Raw genomic sequence first — 19,455 nt, forward strand, 5'->3', positions numbered from 1 at the left:
TTTATTTTTCCTCTCTCAACAACAGTTACAGTAAACAGAAAGTGACAAACCCTGTTCAAAAATGTAAAAGTAAATTATCCACTGACTGTCCTAATATTAATAACCGTAGAAAAGTCCTAAAGAACATCGTAAAACCTCTAACGCATATCTGTAATTTATCATTTCAATCTGGTCCTTTTCCTAAATAAAATAAAAATTGCAAAAGCACTTCTACTTCCCAAAAATGACAGTAACCTCAACTATACAAATTACAGACAGAAATTACAATGTCCCTACTATCACAGATTCCAAAATCTGTATTCATCAACTCCTTTATATCAACTAAGACGAAGAATGTGAGCCGCCCCTAACCAATTCACCATATTTCGCTGAGGGGGGGCGCTCCAGTACACAGACAAACGTTCTTAACCTAAACAAACAAACTCCCAAAAAGTCCTCTCCTTGAAGCTCATGTATGTTTTATCAAATAAAAATGTCTTCTTTATTAGACACAGAATGCATCATTTAAAGAAGCTCATTATTAATGTTATCTTAAAAAATGTCAACAGAGAAGCTGAAGCTCATGTATTTTTAACAGATAAAAAGTCTCCTTTATAGACACAGAATGTATCATTTAAAGAAGCTCATTGTTCATATTATTTTAACCAAGTCAACAGAGAGAGGCTCATATTAATTTAAACCTTTTACTTCTTGAAACATTATCTTATCATATCCAAACAGATTCTAAAATTTGTCACCTATTCAACCCCTAAATAAGATTATTATCAGCATAATCTCTAGCTTTTTAGCATTACTTTATCTAATTCCTGTTAAAAAGGCCCATTCAACCCCTCCCCCTTTTCTGAACAGAGGAGGAGAGGAGTGGACTTTTACGACCATGTCATCTGAACCTGCAACTTTTCTGCAAATTTCCCATTTTACAGCCAACTACGAAGTCAATTAAATCATACTTTTCTTTCTCTTAAAATGACAATATTATACTTTCAGCTGTTCACAAAATCTCATGAACATAATACACAAAGGAACACACACATACTCACACATCTCTCCCTCTCTCTCACACACACACACATCCCAGGAGTCTCTGTCTCTCACATACACACACAGAAAGCAGGCGCTTTACACACAAGCGCAGCCCCTCACCTCTCACATAGCAAGGCCAGCAGTTACTGCTGAATTTTTACATACTTCATAGATGTTACAATATCTTCACGGCGCCACGCCCTCAACATTTAAAGTTTCTCGGGCATTTTAAAACCTCTTATCCTAGGCTCAACACAGTGATTTTGGGGTGTCTCAATTCCCGGGCAACCTTTACCCAGCAAAATCCGTGCGCCCGTCGACGTCACGGTGGGAGCGCCAAAACTCCGAGACTTCAGAATGTCTACGGTAACAGGATTCTCCAATAACCCTGTCCCTCAAAAGGGCCTCAAACCCCGACATCCTCGGATTCTAACCGTTAATAAACCCTTTCTAATAACATCCTGGGACTTAAACCCTTAACAAATATTCCTCTTAATTTCTATTCCAGTTTTTCGTCCTTTTTTCATTAAATTTAGCAGTTGTCATTCCTTAAATTTAGCAATTCTTATAATTCAGCAGTTATCATTCCTTAAATTTAGCAGTTATTAAATTCAGCCGTTATCATTCCTTAAATTTAACAGTTCTTAAATTCAGCAGCTGGGTGTTTACTTAAGACTTTGGACACGGTCTTGATTTGAGTATATCCAATGCAGATAAACGGTCTGCTTACCCTGAATTTGCCGCGCGGGCCGTGTCCTCGGCCTTTTTCGCACCGAGCTGTTTTTCATAATTACCTCTCTCCTGATCTCAATCCCGGACGACGCCCCCAAATTGTTGTGATCAAATTCAATCACCCCGGGTTCTTTAATTGAGCTGGAAAAGGTAAATAAAAAGACACAAGACTGGGATAGAATTAAAGTAGGCCTCATGAGGGAGATCGGCAGAGCAGGCTCCTGCACCCTGCTTGGTCAATCGTCCCGCCAGATCTGCCGGTCTCTGTCTTGAGAACACATTTTATTACACTTGAGAAAGGGGTGGCTTGGGGCCCCCCTTAGTTTATTGCTGGGGGCCTCTCTTATCTCGTGCCTGTTACAGCATGGTACTTTCAGTGAAAAGACAGAAGAATGCACCTTAGTTTCAATACAGACACATTTAGTTAATCAGCACATGCAGTTTACATATTCAGTTTGATTTTAAACTATTCTTTATATAATCAATCATAACAATTCCCACTTTTGATCTCTAATCAGAGATCACCCTATGTATCTTTTGTCTTCTTTATTGTTCCTTTTCAGGGTCAGAGGTAGACTATTCTGAACACCCGGTGGACCCTGCTCAGGGGATTATTCTGCCCCTTTCTTGAGCTAAGGCCTTATGAACGCTGCCGTGCCAGATCCAGCCGGATCTGGGGTCCTAATCTTCGTGGGGGGGTCCGGTGTTGCCCACTGCGATCGTTGACACCACGTGTCACCTTTCCTGTGGAGTCTGATGACGTGGGAGGTCCGTTCTGGGTCCTGTCCACCTTGGCTCCGACCACTGTCTCTTGATGACTCACAGGGGAACCCATTCTGTCTGTGAGGTCCGTGTCTGTCCGTCCGTCTCCGACCTGTTTGGAGTAAGCAGATACCAAACTTTGCAGTTCGGAGAAGTGAGCTTTCTGACCAAATTGTTATTCGTCAGTCTCCTTCAAGTAGGGCGCATTCTGCGGCCCTAGAAAAAATTGTCCAGTCTGTAGTTCATACGGGTCAGTCCTAGGCCCGCGTCCACCCATGTCATTTTGGTCTGTGCACAGATTTTTGCCAATTTAGTCTTCATATTCGCATGTCCCATCCAGCGTTTCCCAAACGCCTTCCTGATGTCACCCACTCCACAATACTCAACTCCAGATGATTCAATACATTATCCTACAATTTCCTACAGATAGGTATGGAGCAATAATTGCTTATTTATGAACATTACTGATTTCTTTCCCTTTGGGCACTGTATGTACACCCACTTCAACAATCCAGGCATGCAAATTACTCTGTTAAATCCTTTACGCGTTGAGGGGATACTTAGTATTGTCCACACGATTAACATTTCCTTTATAGAAAAGTGACATTTCTACGTAACAAAAAGTAAAAATCATTCACTCACATGAAACTACGGCATATCTGCCCCAAAATATTGGTTGATGATCAAATGAATTATTACAATAACTGAAAAACATATTCCTTCTTATTAAGCTCCTCCGTAGTTCACTGTTGAATATTCCCTAAAGACATATCTTCGTACAGAATAAAGTTGAAAATGATCTGCCTCCGGGGCTAAACACTGACATGTTTTCTAGGAATGCTCAATGAAACAACCTTTCTCGTATCACATAACAACATCCATGTGATTCAAAATTTCCTTGACAATGAGCTTTCTAAGGTGGATATTTGGATCAAAAATGACAAAACCTCTCTTAATATTAAGAAACCAAATTATATATAATTCAGTTTCAATAAAGAAACAAAAGAATACGGAAAATCTGGCCTTTCAGATAAAAATAAATGATAAAGAAATAAAGAAAGTAAACTCTACAAAGTTCCTTGGAGTCCTCATTGATGACTGTCTAAACTCTAATCGTCATATAGATCACTTTTGCAAAACTAAATATCTAAGAATCTAAAAATGTCAGTCTGCTTTTCAAAGCGAGACACCTGCTTCCACGCTCTGCTCTTCTTATTCTTTATCAACCTTTGTTTGGACAACATCTAAATTCCTGTACTATTATTTACTGTAATACTTATCCCAGCTATCTAAAAAATTTTGACCTTTTACAAAAAAGAAAAATTACTCGTGCCATCTCCTGGACTGAATTTAATTCATCTAATCGCCATCTGTTTGCCCATTCTGGTATTCTTTACCTTAAAGAATAAAACTACTCCCATAATGCTTGTACAATATATCAGGTGGTATCAGGTTTAACTCAACTCATCCCAATCTCCGTTTCCCATCTCAAGGCCACTTACTATTTATATTTCTTATTAAGAGCTGTCTTTACCATGTCTACCTCTATACTGTTACACCTTTCACTTTTTTAATCGTATATATTTTAATACGTGCCACACTTTTATCTACCGTACATTTGTTATTTACTGTTGCTACTTTTAAATCTGAGTGGAAAGCATAATAGCCGGAGTCTAATTCCTTGGGCAATATTCAAACTTGACTAATAAATCTGATTCTGATTCCAATTCCTACTTTCCTTCTAGCATCTACTGTTACCCATATTTCGTCTTCCTCGTTTACTATCGCATATGCTAATTGTAACCCTTCGTTCCAGTATCTCAAACCAGTATCCGTCTACAAACAAATTAATCGCTTTGTCAAATGGTGTTTTCACTAAGTCTTCCCTGACTTTATCGTCACGAACGATTCTTTGCATGCACTTGTGTGGTTTTCCCCCTGTGCTATCCGTCGTGTGTGTACAAAATATTTGATGCTTCATTTTCTTAATTTCTTTTTGATTAATTTCTTTTTGATTGATTTCTTTAACTGCTACATGCTGTATACATGTATGGTCGTGTTTACACGTCACATAATTACCAACCTTACTCCCCCTTTTCTGAAACAGGATCACTTGTTGGTGATCTTGTTACAGAAAAATCTAAATCCTAACGCCTAGTTGTTTCACCATGTCGTACAACTATTGGGTGGTGATTATAATTTTGCTTTGGAGGCATTAAATCCTAGCCTGATGGCCTAGACGCAAAACCAATGATACATGAGGGCAAGCCTTTTAATAATTTCATACCACCTTAGTCGTGTCATAATGTGAGTGCAAGGCATCATGTTACCATTAGGTGTATCGTAAAATAATGTGATATGTAAAGGATTGGGGGAACAAGCGTAAGGACACCAGGTGTCGACTCAGGGGCGCCACTGTTGATAGACCGTATATCGGGCCAGGAGTAACCGATGTTTGTGGTTCAAACAAAGTCCAACATACTGTACTGCTGCAGCCAGACCTGGCTGAGGAGATAACATGCAATGTCCACTCAGATGGTTGACTGTCTCCGTGTCCCCCGTCCAGAAAGGTCAGCGTCAAACCATCGGGACCACACTGAATCATCACCCCTAACATGATCAGTTGGTCTGTCCCCATCAGGTCACAGGGAGCTCAGGGCTTACGCCTCACCCTCATCCTGAGGGGGCGTGTGAATGGTAAAGTCTGTTTTTTCTCCAAAGCAGCCAGTCCCTTGGTGTCTCTTTGTGGGGCGTGTCTCTCCTGGGTCTCTATGGCAACCCCCTCGCCAAACCCCCGGGCCCCTCCCCTTTAGTCCACCCATCCTTATGTGTGCGTATTGGTAATGTGGGGGTTGGGTGCTCAAGGTGGTTCATAAAATGTGTGTGTGTTTAATGCCTGATTTTACTACCAGTACCTCTTGGCTTGACCTCACCCCACTGACCCTGCGCCTGGCGCTGAAAGTTTCCCCTCTTTTTTATTTTTTTTTATTTCACCCCACATGTTTACGACATGGTTTAGTGAAGACTGGTCTGTTCGTACCCCTACATTCCTTCGTTATCTTTTCCGACCCTCTTGTCTTATCCTAGTGGCTTTTCAGTTTTCACTCCTTTAAATTCCCTAGTAAACTTTTTTTGCGTCCGTAGGCTTCTTTCTCGTTCATATTAATCCGAATTTATTTAAAAGTCCTTGGTTCACTAATGGAGGAATAACAAATGCTTGTCAATAGAAAATAATCTTATAAAATCTACCAAACTATACTAAAAGATATAATAAGACCTAACCGCAGGTTATTTATAAAAAGTTATTACATGAAAATAAACACAATATAAAAGGAAACTTGAGTTATCCTGAACAACCTACCGGTAATTAAACAAGGATAATGGTGTGAATCAGAACATAAAGCAAACTATTATAGACAAGCCCTACTCATATTTATTTTTCCTCTCTCAACAACAGTTACAGTAAACAGAAAGTGACAAACCCTGTTCAAAAATGTAAAAGTAAATTATCCACTGACTGTCCTAATATTAATAACCGTAGAAAAGTCCTAAAGAACATCGTAAAACCTCTAACGCATATCTGTAATTTATCATTTCAATCTGGTCCTTTTCCTAAATAAAATAAAAATTGCAAAAGCACTTCTACTTCCCAAAAATGACAGTAACCTCAACTATACAAATTACAGACAGAAATTACAATGTCCCTACTATCACAGATTCCAAAATCTGTATTCATCAACTCCTTTATATCAACTAAGACGAAGAATGTGAGCCGCCCCTAACCAATTCACCATATTTCGCTGAGGGGGGGCGCTCCAGTACACAGACAAACGTTCTTAACCTAAACAAACAAACTCCCAAAAAGTCCTCTCCTTGAAGCTCATGTATGTTTTATCAAATAAAAATGTCTTCTTTATTAGACACAGAATGCATCATTTAAAGAAGCTCATTATTAATGTTATCTTAAAAAATGTCAACAGAGAAGCTGAAGCTCATGTATTTTTAACAGATAAAAAGTCTCCTTTATAGACACAGAATGTATCATTTAAAGAAGCTCATTGTTCATATTATTTTAACCAAGTCAACAGAGAGAGGCTCATATTAATTTAAACCTTTTACTTCTTGAAACATTATCTTATCATATCCAAACAGATTCTAAAATTTGTCACCTATTCAACCCCTAAATAAGATTATTATCAGCATAATCTCTAGCTTTTTAGCATTACTTTATCTAATTCCTGTTAAAAAGGCCCATTCAACCCCTCCCCCTTTTCTGAACAGAGGAGGAGAGGAGTGGACTTTTACGACCATGTCATCTGAACCTGCAACTTTTCTGCAAATTTCCCATTTTACAGCCAACTACGAAGTCAATTAAATCATACTTTTCTTTCTCTTAAAATGACAATATTATACTTTCAGCTGTTCACAAAATCTCATGAACATAATACACAAAGGAACACACACATACTCACACATCTCTCCCTCTCTCTCACACACACACACATCCCAGGAGTCTCTGTCTCTCACATACACACACAGAAAGCAGGCGCTTTACACACAAGCGCAGCCCCTCACCTCTCACATAGCAAGGCCAGCAGTTACTGCTGAATTTTTACATACTTCATAGATGTTACAATATCTTCACGGCGCCACGCCCTCAACATTTAAAGTTTCTCGGGCATTTTAAAACCTCTTATCCTAGGCTCAACACAGTGATTTTGGGGTGTCTCAATTCCCGGGCAACCTTTACCCAGCAAAATCCGTGCGCCCGTCGACGTCACGGTGGGAGCGCCAAAACTCCGAGACTTCAGAATGTCTACGGTAACAGGATTCTCCAATAACCCTGTCCCTCAAAAGGGCCTCAAACCCCGACATCCTCGGATTCTAACCGTTAATAAACCCTTTCTAATAACATCCTGGGACTTAAACCCTTAACAAATATTCCTCTTAATTTCTATTCCAGTTTTTCGTCCTTTTTTCATTAAATTTAGCAGTTGTCATTCCTTAAATTTAGCAATTCTTATAATTCAGCAGTTATCATTCCTTAAATTTAGCAGTTATTAAATTCAGCCGTTATCATTCCTTAAATTTAACAGTTCTTAAATTCAGCAGCTGGGTGTTTACTTAAGACTTTGGACACGGTCTTGATTTGAGTATATCCAATGCAGATAAACGGTCTGCTTACCCTGAATTTGCCGCGCGGGCCGTGTCCTCGGCCTTTTTCGCACCGAGCTGTTTTTCATAATTACCTCTCTCCTGATCTCAATCCCGGACGACGCCCCCAAATTGTTGTGATCAAATTCAATCACCCCGGGTTCTTTAATTGAGCTGGAAAAGGTAAATAAAAAGACACAAGACTGGGATAGAATTAAAGTAGGCCTCATGAGGGAGATCGGCAGAGCAGGCTCCTGCACCCTGCTTGGTCAATCGTCCCGCCAGATCTGCCGGTCTCTGTCTTGAGAACACATTTTATTACACTTGAGAAAGGGGTGGCTTGGGGCCCCCCTTAGTTTATTGCTGGGGGCCTCTCTTATCTCGTGCCTGTTACAGCATGGTACTTTCAGTGAAAAGACAGAAGAATGCACCTTAGTTTCAATACAGACACATTTAGTTAATCAGCACATGCAGTTTACATATTCAGTTTGATTTTAAACTATTCTTTATATAATCAATCATAACACTGGAAAAACTAAATTTTTCACCTGTTTTAAATAGATTTTCACTATTTAAAACAAGATTTTTTGCTTGTAATAAGAAGATAAATCTTTTCCCACTGGCAGATTTTTCTACTTATTTCAAGTGAAAATTTACTTGAAACAGGTGAAAATTGTCAAATAAGTTATTTTTCTGGTGTTATTTTTCTGGTGATGACTCTAAATATTGAAATAGCAGTAAAACCACATTAATTGATTAAATTACATAAGGGATGGAAAGGGGGGATGGCAGTTTTACAGGGGGGATGATTTTGATTGTTTTTATTTCAGGGGGGATGCCGTCCCCTCATCCCCCATCATCCCCCCTCAACTCCAGGTAACTCCAGTACTGCATGAAGGTCATTTTTTATTTGTGTTTATCAAACAAACTGGCAGGAGACAGAAAATCTTTGAATGAAGCAAAAGTTCTTATACTTTTCATTTGCACAGTCAAATACATTTTGTTCCCCTGCATTATTTTAGCTCTACCCCAGAATACGGCACATACTTGCACTATAGATGAGAACAGATATGAGTGAAAACAAACCATCAAATCTAACTAAACGGTGCCACCGGCCTTTCTACAGCATGTGTTTTCACCCAAAGGAGGATGTGATCAACCTAAAGAGAAAGACATGTTGTAGAACCTTTATTCATGTATTCCCAGTTGTTCCAACTGGAATTCTTCCTGAAGTCGAAATTCCATCTCATGAAGTCAAACACACTTCACCTATCTACCACGACTGGTACTTGCACCAGGCTGATTTTACTAGATACCATCTTATTTCGTTTACATTAAAGCAGCACTATGTAACTTTTCCACCTTAATATCATATTTCCAGAGTCATTGTGATGGTACATCAACTTCCAACAGGTTTAATGAACCTCTGTCATGGTCTGAGGGGTCTGTATCTCCTTCACTGGCACTATGTAACTTTGAGGAGCATGGTAGGAACCCTGCCACACTAAAAAACTACACATTTTTACGGCTTTGACTGCTTTACGGCATACGTCACTTCCCCCTCCTTCCCGATTCGTAGTGGAGACGAAAGCTGGCGGGGCGTGGAGCGCAGAGCTCAGCAGAAGCTGGTGTCATGGCCGAAGCAGCGGAAAAACCCAAGAAAATAAAAGTTTTATCGGAGGAGGCGAAAAAAGAAAGCGGGAGAGTAACAAGCTAAATGCCCGGACAAGAATAAACATTGGCCCGGCGTTCACTCGCTGGCGTGGTTTTGGTAATTCTAAAATTACTGACAATATCAACAACTGACACATAGAATAATAATAGTGATCATAAAATTGGGTAATTCGCAATGAGGAAGCTTTATAAAATAATAATACAATTGAATAGAATTACAGCACTAGAGGAAAGAATGCAATGCAAAGAAAATGTATAGAGCATTTCTAGTATTTTTCCTGAGAACTGTAAAATTGTGCAGGGCTGATCTGCAAAATATAAGGAATGGGCATTCACATCACCTCTTCGCTATCCATCCTGCAAACAACCGCTGAAAACAGAAAAGTAGTTTTGAAAGTCCGTACCGTTCATTCACTATCAAAACAAATGCAGCGATGGGGACAGGAGTTTTCCGGCAGTACGCGCTGGTGCTCATGGGAAATGGAGTGTTCTTTCTGGTAAAGCACTACCGCTTTTGTCCAAAGGAGCCGCCAAACTCAACAAAAGCTGAAAGTTACGTTGTGCTGCTTTAAGTCAGACATACACATAGTAGTGTTTGGCTTAATGTATATCAGTGGAGTTGTTACTTAATGTCATATGCAGCGTTATTATGAATTAGTATTGATAACGATGGCTGGCAGTTGAAACAGTTACTCTAATGTTTCCGAAATGTTCAGACTTTGAATGCTGTCAACTCGGGTCTGACGTCATTTCAAGTTCCAGCTTGATATAACGGGCACATTAAAGGTCATGAGATGATATAAAAAATATAAAATTACTGTCATAATCACAAATGTAGACAAAGGATCCAAGTCTGGTGAACACAGTAGATCAAGTGAAACCTCATTTTTGTTGCTTACTGTGGTCTTGTCTTCCACATCCTCTCCCTTCTCCAAGCCTCCAGCTCTCTGTTACTGTTAACCTGACACCCGTCTAGGAGTTTAAGGTGTCTTCTAGTTACTATCGCTATTTTTGAACTTCCTTTTCTGTACCCCATATATTGCACTTAAGGTCTCGTCCTTTTTTATCCGACAAACTGAAAATAGCAGGAGTTTGTCCATTTTGCAATTGTACAGTACACTCCTTCACTGCAATATTATCAAACATTCAATCTCAGCAAAAGAAAATAGTCTTAGTATTTTACCCACATATGGTTTTCCCCTGTTGAATTTTCCAAATGTGTTAACATTTTCATGAGAATACTTCCAAAATTTTGAATGAATGAATGAATGAATGCATTATATTACACTATTAAAGCAAATAAGGCATTACAATTGTATTATTTTTGTAGAGGTGGGTGCAATTCATCGATGTGTCGATGCATCGCGATGCGTCACGTGACGATTTGTAATCGATTATGGTCCAGTAAAAAAAAAAAAAATAAAAATCTTTTTTTTTTTTTTTTTTTCTATCCTATCCAGATTCCAGACTGAATAAGCTGCGGAATCATTTCATTTTCAAGAATGCACATTTCTTATTATTCACTTGAAATATGGCAGATATGTTTACACTAAGTACATATCTTGTTTACTTGAATTAATGAACTCATTAAATCCAGGGCTTGACCGTTTTCAGTGTTTTCCGCCAATAGAGGGCGCTCTCATGCAAGTGCAGCTTTCCCTGGTCAAAGTTAAGTAAGTCAAAGAGCAAATGTTTACATAGTCATAAAATAAATTATTTTGTGTCTTTGAAAAATACATGTCAAATGTTCAAACAACCTTGTTATTTACTTAATGAGTGTTGTTAGAGGAACTGAGTTAATTGATTGGCTATTTATTTACAAATGTAACCACAGATGAAGACAAAATCAATCTTGTATGGAAAAAAGCATTAAAAATCACAATAATCGAAGAATCGAAGCTCCAATAATCGAAATCGAATCGAATCGTGAGGTACCCTTGTTTGCACACCCCTATGCATAACTCCCAAGGCTGCATACTTACCTCTGAACTTGTTTTCCAAAAGGTATTTTGGAAGTGCAGTGGAATGGCAGCAGCACATCAGACGCTGTGAAGCGCAGCCATTCTAACCAGAGAGAAACTCCACCGGAAGCACCACAAAGTGCTTTAGAAACATCCCAGAAGTGACCGTTCACTCTGCTCTGTTAAAGATACGGGCAGTCAATCTTGGTCCTGGACCGCAGACACAAGAATGGCACAGAGAATTGGGTCAAATTTCCAAATAAAATGAACAGCAGGTTCCAACTCTCACTCAAGGAGATGTACATTTTAGCCTAAAACTGCATTTTATCTGACACTACCCATACTTTCATTGCATAAACAAACAGATTCACACACGAGGATCTCAAAACCCACAGGTAAACTTTACAGAAGTTGTGATCCCCTTATACAGGACTGTCTCAGAAAATTAGAATATTGTGATAAAGTCCTTTATTTTCTGTAATGCAAAAATGTCATACATTCTGGATTCATTACAAATCAATTGAAATATTGCAAGCCTTTTATTATTTTAATATTGCTGATTATGGCTTACAGTTTAAGATTAAGATTCCCAGAATATTCAAATTTTTTGAGATAGGATATTTGAGTTTTGATGGTATATAAGATGGTATATTATTTTAATATTGCTGATCATGGCTTACAGCTTAAGAAAACTCAAATATCCTATCTAAAAGAATTTGAATATTCTGGGAATCTTAATCTTAAACTGTAAGCCATAATCAGCAATATTAAAATAATAAAAGACTTGCAATATTTCAGTTGATTTGTAATGAATCCAGAATTTATGACATTTTTGTTTTTTTAATTGCATTTCAGAAAATAAAAAACTTTATCACAATATAAAAATTTTCTGAGACAGTCCTGTATACTGCAGTCTGCTCATGTGTTTATTCTTTATAAGACATAATTAATATCTCAACAATTGCTGTGATTCAAGGATGTTTTTTTTTTTTTGCTATGATTTTTCGTATGATAGCCACAGACAGACTTTCAAACTGTTTTCTGTTTGGCATTGCGATGAACTGGTGATTTGTCCACATACACCCCTGCCTTTCACCCACTGATGGATGGCAAAGCTTCCAGCAGACCCCTGTGAACATAAATACGACTGCCGTGGGTATAGTTAATGGTGGAATGATGCTGAACAATTCACGGTTAACTCAGATCATGACTTAACCAAAAACTTTCATTCATATTTCATGTCAATACTTCCCTTTTCTGCCTTCATGGGAAATCAAGTCCCCTCTGAGATTTCCCAGCATTTTGAGGCACAATATTTTTTTCTAGATTAAGCATACAAAAACGGTGCATTTATTTTAATAATACAGTAATGATGTGGATATAATAACCTGCTCAAGAGACTTTCTTCCTAACACCATGATAGAATAAAACTTACAGCTTTGTCATGGCTAATTCTTTTAACTATTATCAATAGCAGAAATCTGATATCTGATTTGATCTGTTAATATAATTTCTGCTTTCCCCTGCAGACTATCACTATTTGTCGCCCACAGTTGTACAAAAACAACTTACAGGACTGTCTTAGAAAATTAGAATATTGTGATAAAGTTCTTTATTTTCTGTAATGCAATTTAAAAAAACAAAAATGTCATACATTCTGGATTCGTTACAAATCAACTGAAATATTGCAAGCCTTTTATTATTTTAATATTGCTCATTATGGATAACCGTTTAAGATTAAGATTATTCAAATTTTTTGAGTTCTGAGACAGTCCTGTATACTGCAGTCTGCTCATGTGTTTATTCTTTATAAGACATAATTAATATCTCAACAATTGCTGTGATTCAAGGATGTTTTTTTTTTTTTTTGCTATGATTTTTCGTATGATAGCCACAGACAGACTTTATCACAATATTCAAATTTTCTGAGACAGTCCTGTATGTGTTATCCATTGTGATCATTGTTTTTTGCTAGAAATAGTTAAATGTTATATTATGCTTGGATGGAAACAATAAAAAAGGGATCAGTATGGTACCTATTGAAAACTTTGAAAAATTCCCCCAGTCCTCAGTGGCTGTTTCAAGAGCAAGATCTCAGATTAGGGTCTATAGTTTTGTCAGATTTTTTTTTTGTCACTGTCTCTGACACACACACACACACACACACACACACACACACACACACACACACACACACACACACACACACACACACACAGTTCCTTCTTATCACACTGGGCAGCCTGCTGTTCTAATTACATTCTCTCTGTTATCTCTCCACCCAGGGGATGTACAGCTGCTGCCAGTTTGAGGATGAGACAGCACCAGGAGGGGGAAAAAGCTCTTTGCCCCAGTACCACACTGTGACCACAATGCCTAGTGTCCCCCAACAACACCTTGTCACGGCCACGGTGAACAACACAACTGCCATTGCCATGGTCCAGCAGCAGAAACACCACCAGCAGCAACAGGGCCAGACCTACACCACTATGCTACCTGGGTCACCACCTACTACAGGACTTTCAGCAATGGCTCTTGGTCCCTCAAATAGCCCCTTACTGGAAGGCCCCATGCCTTGCTCCACCTTCTTGCCTCGTCACGACCGCAGACTGGCTGTGGTCGATCGCTGGAACCGGCCAAAAACGGAGAAAGCCATGAGTGGAAGTAGTAGCGGAGGAGTGGGTATTGGAGGAATTGCAGGAGGGATCACGGAGCTCCAGGCCCAACAGCAGTATCAGCAAAACCTCGAGCAACACTGGAGCCTACAGAGGGGGGTTGCAGGTGACACAGGGCTAAATGAATATAAACGTTACTATGGTCCTATAGATCCCGAGGGGCTAGGAGCTAATACAGAACAACAAGTAGGGGGCCTTCAGCAAACTCCCAAAGCAAATCCTCGAGGTCTTAAATCCTCAGGGATGCCACGACTGCCTACAAAAGGTCCGCAACAAGGCCAAGGGCACCTAATCCCCAAGCCTCCTCCCCAAATCCTCCCATCTTCTCCACGAAGGCCTCCCTTCTGGCGACGAGGAAGCCTCGCTCAAGCACGGAGAAAAGGTTCAGGAGGTCCTCTCTATGAGAATATACTCCCTCTGGGGAGGCGGGGAGGTGGAAGATACGGTGCAAGTGATGGAGGCGGAAGAAGGGGCCGTCGGCCCCCTCCACCTCTTCCTCTTCCAGTCCCCCTTTCCTCCCCAACACATACTCCGACCACTCCCTCTTCTCCATGTCGGTTCTACTCGTCTTGCTCTAGTGCCTCTTCTTCCTCTTCCTCCTCCTCATCTTCGTCGTCTTCTTCATCCTCTGCATCACTTTCTAGATCAAATTCCCCCTCTTCTTGTTCCAGCGATAGCACATACAACTCTTCACTGAGTTTCCGCTATCGAGCAGGGAATCGCGATCTTACAGTAGATGATGAATATGACTCAGATCTTCTCACCGAGGAGTCGAGCCTCCTTCTGGGAAGGAAGAGGATTCGCTCACGGCGCATGTCATCCCGCTCCCTGCCATGCAGCCCACCACCTCCTCCGGTCCCGCCTCGAAAGCCACGTCCGCTAAGGGAATACGGCAGAGAGAGGACCAGCAGCCAGCTGGCCCAGTTGCAGGAGTGGTGGGCGTCGTGGGGGGACAGAGACCGAGAGAGGGGTGGGACGACAGGCCAAGGGAACGCAGGACTGAGCAGAGAGGAGAGGAGGCACCACAAAGAGCGAGAGCGAGAGAGGAAGAGGAGGAAGAAGGGCCGAAAAAAGAAGAAGCGGGAGGAGAGGGAGCGAGAAAGAGAACGAAAACGCCGCAAAGCAAAGAAGAAGCGAAAGAAAGATGATAAAGTGAAAAAGAGGGAGCAAAAGCGGTCGGAGCAGGAGGGTGGAGAGATTGAAAAAAGAGAGGAGCTCAAATCAGGGACACCTGACTTCCCATCATACCCACCTTTGAGACAAGAGTCGTTTCGTAAAAAGAGTGAGAGCTCAGTCAGAAGCTACGGATGGAACATCCCGGTTGAAGATGAGAGGAAGGAAAGAGAAGACAAAATGAGGGATGGTGGAGAAGACGTCAGAGGAAAAGAAAGACACTGCAGGCGAAGAAACAGCAAGCACTATCACAGCTCTAGCAGTAAGCCTTCTACATCTGTCAAGTTCTGGGGAGGTGGCAACCAATCTTCTGACACAATTCCATCTGCCTTTCTGCCCCTCTTACCTGTCTCATCCAAAAGGAGGAAGAGTAAAAGTTCAGACAGAGATGCTGCGGGAGTAGAAGGAGAGAAGAGACCATTGTTGGGACGTAATGAAAGAGGTGAGATGCACTCGAAAGAGGGGTTGTCATTCCATGAATGGGAGTCTGAATTAGAGGTTGAGGAGGGAGATTCTGAGCCAGAGATGAGGAAAGCAGGACATGTGAAAAGGCAGGGAGGGGGGCGAACTACATCTGATGAGGAGAGGGAACGTGATAAGGTAGCTGGGATATATTCTGATGACGATGGCTCTTCGGGAGAATTTGGAAAGTTTGAGAGGTATTGGGAAGATCATGAAGGTAGAGCAGTGGGTGGGATTGGAGGGGGAGGCTGGTTTTTCAGTACGTATCCATCTCGGGATAAAGCAGGCAGCATCAACAGCAGAGATGACTTGTTCCCAGACAGGGGAGAAAGGTGGGGGACGGCAGAAAGTGGTTGGAGTTCTAGAGGGGACGGTGGCAGGGGAGAAAGAGAGTGGGGATCCGGTTCACAGTGGCCCTTGCCTAATCTCACTCCACCACCTCCCCGACGATACTGGTCGGTGGACAAGCTCCACATACAGGATGAGAAGAAGAATAGACGCAAGTCAAAGGAAAAGGGGAAAGGACAGACAGCTTGCTCCTCCTGTCATTCGCCCAGACACAATCCACACTCCCTTAAATGGGCCCATGTAGCTTCGCGAAGTCAGGAAGAGCTATTCCGCCACTGCCAGAGTTTTGGCGGTCCATTGAAGCCAAAACACGATTCCTCATCCAAACCTGACCGATTACATAATCCATCTAAATCTGGCAGCCAGTCAAACCTCAGTATCCTCCATAGGACACAGAGAACAGACAGGGATAGGGATCGAGGAAGACAACCATCCCCACCTCTGTCTCTTATATCCAATTTGCCCCCTGCACTACCCGCCCTGCCAGCCCCTCCATCGTTGTCTCACTCTATCCATGCCCCCCCTCCTTCTTCTTCCTCTCCTTCGGTAGCGTCATCTGCACCGGGGGCGGTCCCGGCCTCCTCCATGGCTTCGGCAAGTGCCAAACTGCAGTACCAGAGACTACGCTCTGTGCCCCAGCCCCAGAGATACCCTCAGTCTCCTCACTTACCCCTCAAAGCCAAGAGCCTTTGCTCCCGAAGGGGCTCGGCCCATTTCTCAAGTGTGGAGAGTGAAGTCTGAAGTTCAGCAATGTATTAAAAAAAATTAAATAAAATCATAAGAAAGCCCAGTACGGTTGATGCCAAGCAGATATTCTGCAAACATGTCTGCGCAGCAGCAAACATGGCTGCATAGCCAAGTCAGTAGAGCATAAGCACTGAGTCCTTTCCTACCGTTCTGCACAAACAAACAAACCAGAAAGCCAAACAAACCTAGTGGAGGAGGTCAAAGGAACACAATCATTCTCGTGTCCGAAGTTATTTCCTCTCAGAATGTGAAAGACAACAACCACAGCAGTGACTTGCATTCTAAACTGCTCTAGACACTGAAAGCAAAGCAGACATCAGAAATGGTACAAACAAAGGAGACCCGTTTGCCATAAAAGGTAAAAGGATTTATGGGTGGCAGCAGAAAACAGTAGTTATTGTATTCGAAGGAATCTTTATGCTTACTTGAGGGCTCAGGACCTTTATACTGCTGTATGCCCGCTGCTCTTGGAAGCCTTTAACACAGAACAGTGTTCTTATGTTGTTGGGTTTTTTTTTTTCTTTTAAACAAAACAGTCACCAAGATTTTCCTTTTTTCTTGAATAAACTGTTTACACCCCTGCAGAACTGTGACGCCCACCTGAGGCACCATTGTTGTGTGATCGATACTTTGTTAATTAGAGGGACGAGAGGGTGATAGCCACCCACTTTTATTAAATCCATGGCTTTTTTAATATCCCTCAATTTCTTACCCCTTATGAATCCATTGTTTTTTCCACTTGTCTTGTATTTTCCTTTTCTTCCCCACCTAATTTACATGTCAATCCCCTCATCTCCTCTCCTGTTCTCCCCTCTTGGCTCCTCTTTGATGTGACTATTCTGTGTGTCTGTGCTTTTCTGTGTTTGTATTCTTAACAACAGGGTAAGTCAGCTGTGACTGATATTCTTCTGGCTTAATGAAAAGCTGAGTGCCAAACTTAAGTAGAGCTCAACATCAATCTGTACAACATTAGAAGCTGTGTTTCTTTCTTTTTATCTTGCAGAATATTGCATCATCTTCTAATATGTTGACATGCCAATACACACAGATAAAAGTGCTCACAAATACTCACGTACGGGCACATTTAAGTGCACGTACATATTAACTCAGTTCATCCACATTCTGTCTGAGCAATACATTATTCAGCCTTGTGTTGAAGCGTTTTACTTAGAGAGTATTACTTTACTTCTGTGTTATAGTTGTTCCTAATGATGGTGTTCTATATGTCAAAGACATGTAATCATTGTGTCACACCACTCAAGGTTGGGTATACATAAATATTCTCTAAACTACCTACATATAACACTGGAGGCTGTTTGTTTCCTGCCTGTATTCGACTGAATGTAAAGTCAGGAGCACCAATCCGTGCTGCTACAACATTTGCAGGAAGACACAAAGATGGAAATTGTATCATTTCAGTTTACATCCATGGTGGAAAAAAGAGAGGCAGGGCCGGCGTCTAATACGCTCATCTTGTAGGGGAGGTCTCCAGTAATGATTTATGGTTCTACATGGAACCAACAATGCATGCCTACTGTAGTTAGAAATCCTAAAACATAACTTCTGCCATAATCTGACGTTAAACCCCCCCCAAAATGTTGCCACACAGAATGGGTTGATGTGGACCGCAACAAATGTGACTGGTCCACCTGGTAGAAAGTATTTCCTGATACTACATCTACTTTTTCAAGATATGTCGAAAGACATTGCTCTAATATGAATAAGAATTACCGTTCACAGCATGTTAGCTCCAACTCACAACATGTATGCAGAGCCGCCGCAAAGGGGGTGTGAACCGTGCGACGGCACGGGGCCTCGCGCCCCAAGGGGCCTCGCGCTATGGGCCGTTTTTGAAAAAAAAAAAACAATATTTTTTTTTTGTTTTTTTTTTTTTTTCATTTTTTCCCTTATAAATATCAACAATCACGTTCCATTACAGACCTAAATGTGTACTAGTCTGTGCATATCAATAAATATATGTGCAATGATGCGCGTGTCTGTTGTTCAGTACAACTGATCAGACCAAGCGCAGACACAAGCTGCTCTGATCCAGACGGTGGAGTTGGAACAAACTGTCACACAATGTCGAGAGAACGAGACAGATTCAGGAAATTTCTATCAGGGGATGAAAAAAGAAAAAAAACTAAAGAAAATGGAAGATTTTAATGCCTCTCTGAAAGGCTTGTTTGATAAATTTGTCAGAAAAATCACCAATCCGACCGGGTCTCAAGCAGCCGTGGGGCCCCGTGTCGAAGCAAGAGATGATGATGAGGCAGGGGAAGGTAACCAGTATTTTGCTAATTGGAGAGTTAAAATTGCGCATATAGACACCCGATCCGACCCGAAAAACCCAAAAATTTTGCGTGCGTGAGCGTAGCGAGCGCGTGAGGGCCCCCCCCAGCCATTTCGCACAGGGCCTCGCAAATCTCCCAGACGGCTCTGCATGTATGACCCATTTGTCTGTTGCCATGTCTTTGTGTGTGGAAGAAAAAAAAAAAAAGGAAACTCAGGGTTTCAAGCAATGTACAGCGCTAAAGAAGAGAAGCCACACTGCCACCTTTGTGTTTGGAGGTGGAATTACAGAGTGACACACACAATAGACAACCCAGATGGGAAATAATGTCTGGACCAAACTTGGCCCATATCTGACGTACAATTGGCACTGAGTGACAAAAAGGAATGTGGCCGGCTTATCTCAGCCACATCTCTACCGGACATTAACTCCTTTTTTGAGGGTCCTTTGG

General features: G+C 41.2%; 1 protein-coding gene across 2 annotated transcripts; it reads left to right on the forward strand.

Moving 5' to 3' along the window:
• The first annotated feature begins 13,614 nt into the window (after positions 1-13,614).
• On the forward strand, positions 13,615-16,636 carry LOC133460751 (mediator of RNA polymerase II transcription subunit 1.1-like). Of its 2 annotated transcripts, XM_061741497.1 has the most exons (3): positions 13,615-15,416; positions 15,517-15,596; positions 16,515-16,636. In XM_061741497.1, exons 1-2 carry the CDS (start codon positions 13,679-13,681, stop codon positions 15,555-15,557), a joined length of 1,779 nt encoding a protein of 592 aa, XP_061597481.1. In that variant the 5' UTR covers positions 13,615-13,678; the 3' UTR covers positions 15,558-15,596; positions 16,515-16,636. The 2 variants fall into 2 exon arrangements, with proteins under 2 accessions (XP_061597481.1, XP_061597480.1); XM_061741496.1 differs by lacking the exon at positions 16,515-16,636 and having other exon boundaries at positions 15,517-15,612.
• The last annotated feature ends 2,819 nt before the right edge of the window (positions 16,637-19,455 follow it).

Source organism: Cololabis saira, chromosome 15, assembly GCF_033807715.1.
Source record: "Cololabis saira isolate AMF1-May2022 chromosome 15, fColSai1.1, whole genome shotgun sequence".
NCBI lineage: Eukaryota > Metazoa > Chordata > Actinopteri > Beloniformes > Belonidae > Cololabis > Cololabis saira.

Excerpts from the sequence above, each read along its gene's own strand:
- LOC133460751 (XM_061741497.1), top strand. The coding sequence starts at position 13,679 with ATGCCTAGTGTCCCCCAACAACACCTTGTCACGGCCACGGTGAACAAC. Across the intron at positions 15,417-15,516 it reads GCACTATCACAGCTCTAGCA|GAGGAAGAGTAAAAGTTCAG; the intron begins GTAAGCCTTCTA and ends CTCATCCAAAAG.